The sequence below is a fragment of the Callospermophilus lateralis genome, chromosome 13, assembly GCF_048772815.1.
Source record: "Callospermophilus lateralis isolate mCalLat2 chromosome 13, mCalLat2.hap1, whole genome shotgun sequence".
In the NCBI taxonomy this organism is placed as follows: domain Eukaryota; kingdom Metazoa; phylum Chordata; class Mammalia; order Rodentia; family Sciuridae; genus Callospermophilus; species Callospermophilus lateralis.
The window spans coordinates 98243036-98257877 of NC_135317.1; the positions used below are offsets into that span (position 1 = coordinate 98243036).

Below are 14842 nucleotides of genomic sequence, written 5' to 3' on the forward strand. Positions count from 1 at the left end.
CAAATCCATACTCCATTCCACTTTTAGTCTCTCCTCTTGATTTATACTATAAGCTCAACAGAGTGTCACACAACACTTCGTACAAAGTCACTTTAGACAGTGCTACATAAATGCCTAAACACCAGTGCATTGAAACATGCCACACTGACACTTCTGGGAACTGCAGTAACTATATAAGGCTCAGCTATGTTCCAGAAATTTGCCCATCCTGAAAACAGCTTAATATTTTTTAAAATGTAAAAATAGTTATATGACCAAAGCGTCAGGGTATGGATTTTCTTACTGCTCCCAGTATTAAGAAAAAATAATGAAGTTCTATAATATGTAATATTTCAAATTTGATAGAAAGCAGCAACCCTCAATTCAGACATCCTCCTTCTGGAGATAGGGAAGTGGGAATATATTTATCTTACTAAATATGGATCACAAAACAGACTCTTAATTTTCATTTATCAGTCATGATATGTAAAAGAAAAACATTTATAGAAACACAAAAAACAAAAACTCCTTTAAACTACATTAAAAACAAAGGTAAAAAAACAGAATAAAATCATTAGTACAAATAAAAATAATGTTAAATATCAATACTTACACACCAAAATGGACAGCATAACAAAGCTATCCAGTCCCTTAGGATGAGCAAAGCGCCACTGTGCGCCGCCCCTCCCCCCTCAGGTTTCCACCCTTTTCACACTGGGGTACCAGTGCAGGAGGCTCCTGGACGTGGCCAGGCGCGCGGCAGCTCCCAGGGCAGCTGTGGCTGTACTTCGAGGAATGTAGAGCTTCTGAGAAATCTTGTGCTCAGGAGACAAAATCAAAGACAGCTGGTCCATGGCTCCTTGACTCTTATCCTTGAACACTGCGATGGCATGGCGACTAGAAAGATCTTCGTTCTTTAGGCTCCCTGGAGAGCTCTCCACTAAAAAAAGAGAAGACAAGTCTTTTCACTGCCCTCTCTCCTCCACTCTAGTTCTCTACTAACAAGTACTACAGTCATCGTCTGTTAGGTGATGACAGTTACCCAAGGCCAGTCAGGGACGTTGAGATTCAGAAATCAGCCGCCAGACGGAAAGGAGATGGGGTGGGGAATCATACCTTGGGATCAAATTTTCAGGATAAAGAGAGGGGAAAATGCACTTATGAACCAGGAAGGGAAGACTGCTTTCCAAGAATTTCATAAAAGTAATCTCAGATCCCAGAGAAGAGACCATAAGCTCTCCCAATTCCTTCCAGCCCTGGGTACCACAGTGTACCACAGCGTGCCACAGGCGTGCTCTGTTGCCAGGTCTGTGCCAGTGTGAAAGCAAAATGGTTGCTAAGCAGAACCAGAGCCAGTTATCAGCCACAAAATGACTGTTGTAGGCTTTAGATTTAACTAAGAAGTAATCCTTTGGAAAAAATAAAACCGAGGGAGCTCCAATGCCTAGAGTTCCCAGTAGCTAAGGAAGCAGGTACAAGCATTCTCAGATGGGTGCTAGACCAGTGCTGCCCAAAGTAACTGGTCCATGACTGTTGATTGCCAGCTACTACGATTGAAGTGGCTTTTGTTGGTGTCTAAGCCAACCTGCTGCTTCCTTCAGGAAAGTCCTGCTTTAAAAAAAAAAAAAAAATCAGGTGAGCTAAATAGTACTCAGCAATGCAGTGTAGATTCTGGCACAAGTTCTTTTCTGTCTTGTCTATCATTACAAACATTTCACCGACTGGCACTTAGTTTCTTGGGTTAGGTAAAGATTTCTAAATAGGACACACAAAGCTCAGATTATAATGAAAAAAAAATCACTAAATTAGACAATCAAAATGTAAGCCTTTGCTCTTCTAAAGTCACTTAAGAAAATGACACTTAAAGACATGACACAAACTGGAGGAAATATATATATGCTAGATAGAGATATAGATCTGATAGTGGATTTATGTCCAGAATAAAGAACTTATTTACAAGTAGATAAATCAATATTAAAAACAAATACTTGAACAGCCACTTAAAAAGATATATGAATGGCAAATTAGGCAAAAAGGTGGTAAATAGGAAAAAGCAAATTAAAATTACCATAATAGGCCTGTAAGCAGGAAAATACCATCTGCTAATGAAGATCGGAGCTATCAGAACTTTTAAACCTTCACAGGTTCATGGACTGTGCAGCCACTTTAAAAGCATTTTGGCAGTTTAAAAAGTTAAACATGCAGTCACTATACATCCTAGCAAATCCACTTTTTTGTAAATACTGAATGGAAATAACATAAAAACTACAGTAAGTAGAGCTGAAGTGTGGCTCAGTGGCAGAGTGCTTGCCTAGCATGCATGAGCCTCTGGGTTCAATTCCTAGTACTGAAAAAAAGTTATGGTAAGTAAAAGAAGCCAGACATAAAAACTACATACTAGGTAACACAGCAAAGGGAAAGTCACATGCCAGAGCCTAGCAAGTTAGTGGAGGGATTGACTGCAAAGGGGCATAAAAAAACTTTTCACGATGGTGAGAATGTTCTATATGATTGTATATTTTGCCAAAACTCAAAAGAATCATAACCTTAAGAATTCATAATTTTTATTCTATATAAATGTGAAGTCCTTCCAAAAATCATCAGGGGGGAAAAAAAGAATGGCATAGATAATGGAAACAACGGAGACAAATCCTACAGTCAGCAATGCTCAAGTATGTTCTGAAAGAGGTAAAAGAAGGTTTTCAGCAACATGGCCAAATATCATCTGTCAGTGGCGAGCATACAGGAGCGCACATGCACCTACCAGAACCAGAGTGCTCTCCTGGGGCGTCGGCCGCGACAGTAGCTGAGCTGGCTGCTTCTGTGGGCAGCTGAATTTGCTTTGTTGGAGTCTGGATGTTGTTAGGCTCAAACTGACTCCCTTCTGCTGACTGCTGTGACTGGAAAAGGGAGATGTAGAATTCTTCCAGTTTGGGCAGTGTGGAAGAATCCAAAGAACCTTTCAAGTTTGGTTGCTACAAAATAGAAGCAATGAGGCAAAGGTATGAAAAGTGACTGTTAGCATAACAAGAATTAAGCCCTTTTTGTTTCCTTATATCCAAAATACATATCATAATTAATAAGTAAAATACCTCACTTTCAACCTAGGTAGTCTCTAGAAACATCAAGCCCTTCCTTCCTTAATCTGATGAGTATCAACTTAAGAAACCTTTATTATATTTGGGCAAACATGGTACGAAGCGACCACACACAGCTGGGGAGGATGGGCAGGATGTGAGAAATGACATTCACTGCACACTTGATGTCTGGCACTGCAGAAGGTTGTTTGCCTGTGTTTTTTTCATTTAAACATCAAGAACCACCTTTCTAGGTAGGTGTAATCTTTCACTTACCCTAATGCTTTTCATAGAGGAGTTATCTGATTCCATCATTCTCTGCAGATGGGAAAACTGAAGCCCCCAAAGGTAACTTGTGCTTTACTGGCTAGGGAGATAGAGATTAGCCTCAAACCCTAATCTATATCCCCTTAGCCAGTAAAGCTGCCTGCCACTTTATGCCTGGACCTTATTTCCTGTGTTGGATGTAGAAAATGCCTTCCACTAAAATGCTAGCAGAATATGGGACCCACCTCCTGTTCTGAAATCCTGCCGACTTGTTTGTTCCCAAGGGCTTTCAGGCAGGTCTGAAGGGATCACAGAGGATCTAATAATCTGTTTACAAATCTCCTTCAAGTATTGGCCAAGTCCTAAACTGCACAAGCAAAGTGTGAGATTCTGAGAAACCCAACAGGAAACAGCATCCCTGAAGCTAAACAAGATCAGCAGACACTTCAGCATCCTGTGGTGGGGTCAGAGTCCCTCCCAGGTGGGGATCAAACAACCAACTAGGCTTTCAGAAGGCCTGCTCAAAGGATGACGCTTTAGACCAAGAGCCACAAAGGATTAAGAATAGAGCATTCTAACAAAGTCCCAACCAAGAATCAATGTGTATGCTAAGGTGATTTGCTAGTATCTGCTAGTCAAATGACAACAACCCTCTTTGGAGGAAAATAACCCAGAGCTTTTTAATTTTTTTGCATAATATCCAACATTTGATTTGAAAAAATCATGAGATATGCTTCCTTCTTCCCTCTACCCCATTGCTAAAAACAGGATTAAACAGAGAGGGAAAAGAGAGTAAGAACAGAATCAGAGGCAATTCAGATATTCAAACTATCTGAAAGGGACTTTAGCATAACATGGCCAGGACTAAATGGTAGACCAAACACATCAACATATGAAATCTAAACAAAATGTATAAAAAAATCAAATGGGCATTTTCAGACTGAAAAATAATGTCTAGAATGCTCTAGAATGAAGCACTGCCAATCAAAACAAACAAAAAACAAGCAAGATAAGAGAGCCCCACAGGAGACTCCATCATAAGTTCTAGCATCTTATAGCTGAATTCCCTCAGGAAAGGAGAAAAACAATAAGCAGCAGAAACTGCTGTTAAGATAAATGGGCCCCAAATTTCCAGAACTGAAGAACGAGCAACTCTGGTGAACCAAAGGATCAATTTATACATTCAGACATATTATCATCAAAGAGCTGAGATGCAAGTCAGAAAAGGTGCAATGATAACTTACATTTCAACAGAATCCAGAATACAATGAAATGGCCACTTCAAATAGTTGAAAGAAAGTGCCAACCTAAAATTCCACACTTAGGGGAAAAGTTCATCAAAAGGAAGGTGGAAAAAAAAAAAAAAACCCAAAACCCAACAAAAACTCCTGAGAAGATTTGCTGATAGCAGACATACACTACCAGAAACAGGAATCAGGAGCACCAGGAAGGCACACATGTTGTCAAACATATATGAATCCTGAGTGCTTAAAACATATGCCACCATGTGCTGAATTATACTAGAGCAACACAGAACACCGGTCAAAAAGAAAGACTTAATTTTCTTCTCCATAGAAAAAAAGTAATTATTAAGACTTGCTCACAGATTCCAGATGAAAATACACACACACACACACACACACACACACACACACACAAAGCAAAACCTCAAAACCATAATTATGTAGGTAACTGTCACAAATTTCTCAATCACCCTCTGGAAGGCCCCAAATAAACTTACTTTTGACTAGATTTCAACTTACTGTCACAAACCCTACTACTTCCATCCCCATGTTGGAGCTGGGCTTTCTCCATCCTTCCTTCTCAGGTTTAACCCGGTACTCCAGGGCCTGTGCAGCTGTCCTATCATCCTCAGAGGCCTTTGCTGCTGCTGTTCCATCTAGGCTGTTATGCCCTTCAAATTTGCTTCTTGGTCTATGTGGAGCTCCTTGGCAGGAAGGATGATCAGGACAAGTGTTTGTTTCTTTTGAAATTCTTGGTGGGCCACTTACACCACATCCTTGAGCCCTGGCAACATTCCACTCACTCCTGAAGCCCCCTCTAGACATGTGGGAGCGCACCATTCTCCCAAATGCCACTAGGGACCCACCAGAAAGCTGAGGGTAGTTTCAGGTTGCTCTCATATCATGCAATTGTGTCTAATGTATACCTGGTCCACTTCATACCCCTGTGAAAACTCTTTTGGGAGAACTTCTGGGGAAGAAGTTTCTACAAACACCCTATATTCACCTACTCAGTCACTCTCATGACAGGAGGGCTTATCAGTTTGGTGAGTTGATAGAAGTCTGACAACTACTAGTCCATATTTCCTTGCTGGGCAGAATTCATGTACTACAGGTTACTACTCTAGTGTGGGCCTAGCTCTCACTGCTCGACTCATGGGTCAATAAGGACAGGGTGAGTCTCTGCTTCCTCTCCTCCATGCCGTCAGCAGAATGAAACTCACCCAGCTGCAAGTAGAGCAGCTTAACTCAGAGAAAAGAATAGTTTGAGGTCTAAACTTTTTTTCCAAATCCAAATTTGCTATGAATGAAGCTAGTTTTTTAATCCTCCTGTAGACTTTTTTTCATGTGAGTAAAACAAGGTAAAAGGCAGAAAAATGAGGACAGATGGATATGCACAGGACATCCAACCCCAAAGAGTTACTGAGAACAATAAACACATGACAACGTACCTGCTGCTTTATAAACATTTTACAAGTACAGAGACCTTTGACATTCAAAAGGATGCATAGCTGAGGTGGTACTCGACGGCCTGGGCCACACTGTCTGTGTTTAAATTCCAGCTCTGCACTCACTAGCTTTATATCACTCACCTAATTTCTTTGAGCCTCAGTTTTGTTATCTATAAAATTAATAATAGTGTTTGCCTCACAAGCTTTCTGTGAAAATTGAGTTAACATAGACAAAGGCCTTAGAACTGTGTCTGTTATTATTATTCTAGGACATTCAAATAGAAGTATCCTTTTATTGTTAAAGAAAAGGGCACAGTACAAGCCAGACATCAGAAGCTAAGTGCTGGAATTAGAGTTTTCAGGCTTGAACTTTTGATATGCAAGATGCTATTACAGTTTTGCACTTGTGTTCTAGTAAGCCAAGCAGAGAGAAAAACCCGTAAGTTGTCTGCCAATGTAATGCTCCAGAGTTGGTCTAAGCTTATGGTCCCCTCCCTAAAGACAATGTTTCTCATATTCTTATTTTTACAGCTCTAATTCATCATTGCTGTAAGTAAAGAGGATACAAAGACAAGATGCTTGTTGTGAATATACCTTCACTGAAGGCGCAGTGGCAGAAATGGGAAAACCCTATCTTGACTATAGCCTCCCTATACCGAACAGTTTTGGGTTTTTTTTCCACCTAGGACTGAAACTAAGATCTTGCATGTGCTAAACAACACACTCTCTACCACTGAGTTACATTTCCAGCTCCCTTTTCCTTTTTTTAAAGGAAAAGTTTTAAAATGTTTGATTTCCTCTTACTTGATACTGGCAACAGTCTTAATTTTGCATCTTTTCCATTTTAAGAAATAGGTCTCCAGAGAGGAGCTCTTTTCTTCCAAAATATCCTTTTCCCATTCCATATTTTATTTCAACATTTGATCTTTAACCCCCCAGTATGCCCAAGATCATGTTAAGCCTTATTTCGTGGCTAGAGATGGAATTGCTCATAAGAAAAAACACTCCTGTAATCCCAGCAATTTGGGAGGCTTAAGCAGAAGGATCACAAATTCAAAGCCAGCCCTTAGCAATTAGCTCAGTGCTCCACCCCTGAGCCAAAACACCAACCCCTAAAAATATATTTTTTTTTAAAAGTTAAAAAACAGTTCTATCTTCAAAATGATAAATATGGCAAGTACTCTGCTGTCTTAAAATAAGGATAGAAAAAAGGGTACAGAAAGCTTTCTCAAAAAGAAATAACACAAGTTCGCTCATTAAGTATAATAGCACTTAAGATGCTATTACACTATCACATGACACAGTAATGAATTACTTAACCTTTCACAACACTCTTTCTTCATGGGAGCTATAATGTTAAACAAAACTACATGAGAAAAAGTTTGATAACTCACGCTTCCAAATCACAAAACATATTAAAAAGCTAACATAATCAAGGTAATCAGTTACTGGTATAGCAATAGACACACAGAACTGAGAGCACAGAAATAAACATTTAAGGTCAATTGGGGTTTTTAAAAAATATATTTTTAGTTGTAGATGGACACAATAACTATTTATTTATATATATGTGATGCTGAGGATTGAACCCAGCGCCCCTTACATGCTAGCAAGTGCTCTACCACTGAGCTACAACCCCAGCCTTCAATCAAGTTTTGATATAGGTGCTAAGGTAACACATGGGGAAAGAATATATAGTTCTGGGACAAATAAATTTCCACATGCAAAAAAGTGAAGGTGGACTTTTATGTCACACCATGACAAAATTTTTTTCAAAATGGATTAAGGGCTTAAATTTAAAAGCCAAAACTATAGAACTCTTAGAACAAAGAACAGGTATAAATCTTTACAACCTAGGGTTAAGTAATGGTCATACATATGATACCAAAAACTCAAGTAAACAAAGAAAAAATTAGATTTCATGAAAAATTTGATGATGCAAAGGACACTATAAGAAAGTGAAAGAAGGCTGGGGTTGTGGCTCAGTGGCAGAGCGCTTGTCTAGCATGTGTGATGCACTGGGTTTGATCCTCAGAACCACATAAAAATAAATAAAGGGATGCTGTCCAACTACAAAAAAAAAAAAAAAAAAAGTGAAAGACAACAGAACAGTCAACAATTCTAAAAACCACGTATCTCATAGGGATCTGTAATAAAGTATTATATTATTACAACTTAAAAAATGGACAAAGGATCTAAAGAGATATTTTGCCAAATATAAACAAATGGCTCTAACAAACATATGAAAAGATGCTCAACATCATTCGCCATCAGGAATATGCAATGAGACATACGTTATATCTATCAGTATGTATACACATACATCTAAAAAACTAGAAAAGTACTGAAGATGTGGAGAAGCTGAAACCCTCATGCACTGTTGGTGGGAACATAAAATGGTTCAGCTGCTTTGGAAAACTGTATGGCAGTTCCACAGAATGTTAAAAACAGCATTATCACATGACCCAGCAATTCTACTCCTAGTTATATACCTAAGAAAAACTAAAATCCATGTCCACACACAAACTTGTACTTAAATATTCTTAGCTGCATTATTTATAATGACAAAAAATGTGCAATCAGCCATAAATCCCATCAAGTGATGAGTGGATAAATAAAATGTACTGTCATATGATGAAATATTATTCAACTATCAAAACAAATGAAATACTTGTTCATACAACAACACTGATGAACCTTGAAGACAATGCCAAATAAAAGACAATCACAAAACACCATACGTTGTATGGCATCTATAGGAAATGTCCTAGACAGGCAAATACCTATTGACAGAAAACAGATTAGTAGTCATTTAAGGCTCTGGGAGGATAGGAAGGGGCTTAATTGCTAATGTGTATGGAGGTTTTGGCGGGGGTGTGATGAAAATGTTCTAAAAGAGACTGTAGTGAAGGTTGCACAACTCTGTATACTAAGGCACTGAATCGTATACCTTAGCGAATCATGGTGGTGTCCTAATTATATTTCAATAAAGCTGTTTTTTGTTTATACATGACAGTAGACTGTATTTTGACATATCATACACACATGTGTTATTGGCTGATTGCTGTATCTGGATGATGATAAATGAATCAAGCTGTGTGTAATCAGTTAGGTATATATACCGCTATTGTTCCGTAATAAAACAGTTCCCGCTTCAACCTTCAAGTTGCTTGTCACCTCCCGGTGGTTATTTTGCCCAGCCAGACTGCGGCACACATGGAACATGACACTTCATTTTTGTAATTGTAGATGATGTGAAGTTTCACTGGTCGTGCAGTTACATAAGAATATAAAAAAGTTATGTCTGATCCATTTACCGTCTTTCCTATTCCCATCTGCCCTTTCTCTTCATTCTCTTTTGTCTAATTCAGTGAACTTCCATTCCTCCCTCCCTACCACTTATTGTAAGTTAGCATCCACACATCAGAGAGAACATCCAGCCTTCCAGCCTCTGGTTTTGGGGATTGGTTTGTTTCACTTAGTGTGACAGTCTCTGGTTCCATCCATTTAACAGCAAATGCTGAAATTTCATTTTTCTTTATGGCTGAGTAATATTCCATGTCTTTATCCATTCGTCTGTTGAAGGGTACCTAGATTGGTTCCATAGCTAGCTACTGTGAACTGAGTTGCTATAAACATTGATGCAGCTATGTATGTCACTGTAGTATGCTAATTTTAAGTTCTTTGGGTATGTGCCAAGGAGTGAAATAACTGGGTCAAATGGTGGTTTCATTTCAATTTTTTCTGAGGAACCTCCATACTGCTTTCCATAGAGGTTGTACCAATTTGCAGTCCTACTAGCAATGGATGAGTGTACCTTGTTCCCACATCCTCACCAATGTGTTACTTGCATTCTTGATAATTGCCATTCTGATTGGAATGAAATGGAATCTCAGTGTAGTTTTAATTTACATTTCTCTAATTGCTAGAGATATTGAACATTTTTCATATATTTCTGACCATTCATATTTCTTCTTCTATGAAGTGTCTGTTCAGTTTGTCCGTTTACTGATTGGGTTATTTGGTTTTTGGTGTTTTCTCAATTCTTTGTATATCTTGGAGATTAATGGTCGATCTGAGGTGCACATGGCAAAGATCTCCCATTCTGCAGGCTCTCTCTACATGCTCTTGATTATTTCCTTGGCTGTGAAGAAGCTTTTTAGTTTGATACCATCCCATTTACTGATTCCTGATTTTACTTCTTTCCCTTTAGGAGTCTTGTTGAGGAACTTGGTTCCTAAGCCAACATGATGGAGATTTGGGCCTATATTTTCTTTACAGAGTCTCTGGTCTAGGTCCTTGATCCACTTTGAATTGAGTTTTGTGCAGGGTAAGAGATAGGGGTCCAATTTCATTCTACTATATATGGATTTCCCCAGCACCATTTGTTGAAGAGGCTATCTTTTGGCACCTTTGTCTAGTACGAGACAACTGTATTTATGGGTTTGTCTCTGTGTCTTCTATTCTGTTCCATTGGTCTTTATGTCTGTGCCAATATGATGGTTTTGTTACTATAGCTCTGTAGTATAATTTAAGATCTAGAATTGTGATGCCTCCTGCTTCATTTTTCTTGCTAAGGATTGCCTTGGCTATTCTGGGCCTCTTAGTTTTCCTAATGACTTTCATGACTAAAAGCTGATGTTTTTTTAAAAAGTGATATCACAAAATATAAAAGCCTATGTTATGCTAAAACTAAATCCATTCCCTTAAGTAACCTAAATTTCTGGAACTGATTGTTTTATGCAGTATAGAATGTCTTTATCATTGCTGTCAAACAGAATGATTGTATTCTGTACAACATATATCACTTAGAAGATTCATCTTCCCCAAATCTGATTTTTTTTAAATACCTCTGTTTTATTTTTATGTGGTGCTGAGGATTGAACCCAGGGCCTCACACATGCCAGGCAAGTGCTCTATCACTGAGCCACAACACCAGCCCCAAATCTAATTTTTAATAAGAGACCTAGTACCAAATTTCATGATTTACACAAATTGCCTGCTGTTCTCAGGACACTCATATAATATATGTGAGAAACATGAAACATGGATTTTGTGCCAGGGTTACTGCTTTCTGACATTGCAACACAAAAGAAGAAATTGGTCTACACTGCAAAGAGCTTAAAATATGGCTAAGTTATAGGATATGCCTATTTTTCTCTCTGCCTAATACAGGTTTAATCAGGCTTTTAATTTTAGGCTCAGGATTTTATTCTAAAGAGAATATTAATTAAAATTTATTCTAAAGTCAGTATAAATTTTATGCCTCTATAGTGTATCAACTGCTCATTATTTTACTAAGAATGAAAGTACTTACCCATGCAAATGCTACTGTAAAATTCATTAGATATTTATCTTTTATTCTTTTTTAATGTTATCTGAGGATTTGATGATGGAATACATTTTCCTTCCAGTTCTAAGCTAATTTGTAGAGTATATTTTATTCTTTATTGTTTGTTTTCTTTTGAGAGGTGGATGGGGACGGAAACCAGGGCCTCACACATGCTGGGTATAAGCGCTACCACCAAGTTACATCCCCTGCCTTGAATACTTACCTTTAGAATTCTGGTTGTACCAGTATTTTTTTCTTGAGTATCCAGCTCTTCTCGTTTTTTAATTTCTACTTTCATTCCATTCACAAGGCCTGAAGGCTGCCAGGAATCATCCCATATATCTTTGGGTGTAGGAAAACACCAATCCTAGAAGATAAAGAAAAACACAACAATAAACTGAATAGTAACACATGATCAAACAAAGAGGATAATGTGGGCATTATAGAGGCAAGGAAGAAACGGGCATTGAACAAGAAAGGTACAGATTAACTTTCTACATCACTGTGATTCTCCTCCTTCTGTTCTGGGTCTGCACCCAACATCTTCAACTTCTCTGAACGCTTGAATCTCATAAACATAAAAACAACCCTGTTTGTAGTATTTAACATTGTTTCCATAGCTACATGATTTTTCATGATCATCTAGTACTTAAAAAGCATAAATACTAGGGAGTAACTTAACTGTATCTTCTTTCTCACAAGTATTTCTTCTTTTTTATAAGTAGGGGAAAACATATTTCAAATATATATAGTTAGGCACAATATGAGCAAATGTCCTGACTGCAAAAACCCAAGGTTATATTAAAAGACTAACGCAACAAAAATAAATTTCAGAAAAGTTTCTTCAGTTTGTTTATGGATTCCAAAGCATTGACTGGGTGGGCCAATGATAAAACAGATATCATAACACTTGAAAGGGCAGATAATCACAATAAGACTTCCCTCTGCTGGATCCTCTGCCCACTTATGTACTACTACCACTTTTTTTTAAAAATCATATACTATTATGAATTAGAACCTGACAAATTCGTTTAAATTCCAGAACATATAGTTTTTTCAAGGCCTGGACAACTAAATTTAAATTTCCTCTTTGCAGTAGTGATTTTCTTTCTGTTATCCCAAGGGTCTAACCTTCTGTGGCATTTCTTCACATGTAGGACATTGTTTCTTTCCACCAAGGCTTGAGGTAAATAAATGGGAGGCAGCATCACCTCCTTTTCCTATTTTAGCCTGCAGTGGTAGCCAGTTCTCATCCCAGATATCATCACCTATGGTCACTGACTCCAGGCATGGCATTCCAGTGGGGATCTCATCCTAGAATGTATCAGAGGACAAAGAAAAACTATATTTTATAGTTCCTTATGAGCATATTTTAAAATTTAGTTTTATAATGTTTCCTGACTCCAAGCAAGGATGGCAGTTTAAATACACAATTTATTGCTATTTATTTTTCCTGTGTTCCTGAAATGTCACTAAAACAAAACAAAGAGACTTAAGGTATAAACTCCATGGTCAAAGAGACTAAAGAAAAAACCACCCATACTCTGGATATAGGAAAGCAGACAACTGTCAACTGATTAAGGAATCTCAATAAAGCAGACTACGGAGGTTATAGTGAGAAAAACTGAGAAGCAACCCAAATTTATAGAATTCTTTAAAAGTTCAGGAAATGCACTATAAGGTTTTTAGAAAGAGGAGTAAAATGGCAATGAAAACAAGAAGACCAGTTAAAAGTCAGAGTGAACAGCTATGAGATATTCAGAGCCCTGCCCTGTTTCAAGAACTCAGGCAACCACACCTCTTGGTCTTCCAGAGGGCCAAGAAAGACTTCTGGAGGGTAAAACTGAAAACAAAACAAGCACAGTAAGAAAGAGAAATTGGGTGAAGGTTTTTATACTGAATATTGCTGGCCCTCTTTTCAATATAGCAGGATAGAGATAAAAGGAAAAGGCATGTGAACTTGAGGACAGATCCATAAACATTACCAAATCTGAACAGAGAAAAAAAAGATTGGGGGAAAAAAACCCAAAAGATTCTTTTTAAAGCCTCAGAAACTAAAAGACAATGTCAAAATATTTAACATTTGTGTAATTAAATTTCCAAAAAGAAGAGAACAATGTCAAAAAATAATTTGAAGAAAAGTGGCTAAAAACTTCCAAAGACACAAACCTACCAGAGTTTAGCAAACCCCAAACACCATAAACCCAAGGAAATTCATGCCTGGACAGATTATAATCAACCTTCTGAAAACTAAAGGCAGAGATTGTCTTGAATGGAGCCAGAGAAAAATGAAATATTACATGTAGAGACAGAGCTATATCACTGCTGTGAATTTTGTATCAGAAACTATGAAGGCCAGAAGGAACTTAAAGTGGGGCTCAGTGGTGAAGGTCTTGCCTAGCTGTGTGAGGCATGGGGTTTGATCCTCAGCACCACATACAAATAAATAAATAAAATAAAAATTTCATCAACAATATGTTTTTTTTAAAAAAAGCAGCTTAAAGTACTGGGAAAAAAAGCAACAGCAAACAAGATCTCTATATTTGGCAAAAATACCTCTCATTTTTAATGTTCTTTAAAATGAAGATATAAATATATGGTCAGTGAAGAAAACTAAGAGCTTTATTGTCAGTAGACCTATACTAAAAAGAATTCCAATCCTTTGGATGCAAAGGAGATGATATCAGAAGGAAAGCTGGAGCACTGATAAAGGAAGAACAGCAGAAACGAAATGGGTAAATAGACTCTTCTCTTTAATTTTTTAAGAATATATTTGAATGTGGAAACCAAGAAATATAACGTTATGAAATTTCAATGTAAATTTAATGCAAATTTAATACATAAGATAAGGATAGTAAAAAGGTAGCAAGAAGATGATTTATATGATGGTGAGATACTGACATACTGTTCAGTGATAAATTACCCATTAAGGCCACTGTAAAAAGAAGTCAGGGTTTATACTGTAATTCCTAGATATACCACTGGGGGGGAACCCTACACAGATATAATAAAAAAACATAACATATAAATTAAAATGCCAAAAAATTTCAGAAAAATTAGAGGGGAATTTCCTCAATTTGCACAGAATATTTATACAAAACTTAGAGCTACTAACATCTTTGGTATTTTTCCTCCAAGATAAGAAGCCAGGAAAGTCTGTCTCTCACCATTTTTATTCAACATAGTGCTAGAAGCTCTATCCAGTGCAAAAGGCAAGGAACAGAAATAAAAGCCACGCAGACCAGAAAAGAAAAAAAAAAAAAAACATATCTGTAGATGACATGATTAAGAAAACCCCAAATCATCTACCAAAAAAAAAAAAAAAAAAAACCCTCCTAAGTGATCAAGGTTGCACTATACAAGATCAGCACAAAAAAAATCAATTTCATTTCTACATACCAGCAACGAACATGCAGAAACTGAAATTAAAAATACCCCATTTATAATCATACCAAATAACACTATATATACAATTAATAAAACATATACAGA

At 37.4% G+C, this 14842-nt stretch overlaps 1 protein-coding gene across 1 annotated transcript in view; it reads right to left on the reverse strand.

Moving 5' to 3' along the window:
* Window positions 1–671: 671 nt before the first annotated feature.
* The window catches only part of Tdrd5 (tudor domain containing 5), a 59714-nt gene continuing 45543 nt past the window's right edge, over window positions 672–14842 (reverse strand). Inside the window, exons 14-17 of the mRNA XM_076872939.1 lie at window positions 12482–12664; window positions 11574–11717; window positions 2744–2954; window positions 672–919 (exon numbers count right to left, since the gene is read on the reverse strand). Coding sequence (XP_076729054.1) covers window positions 672–919; window positions 2744–2954; window positions 11574–11717; window positions 12482–12664 — 786 coding nt within the window. The remainder of the gene's footprint in view (window positions 920–2743; window positions 2955–11573; window positions 11718–12481; window positions 12665–14842) is intronic.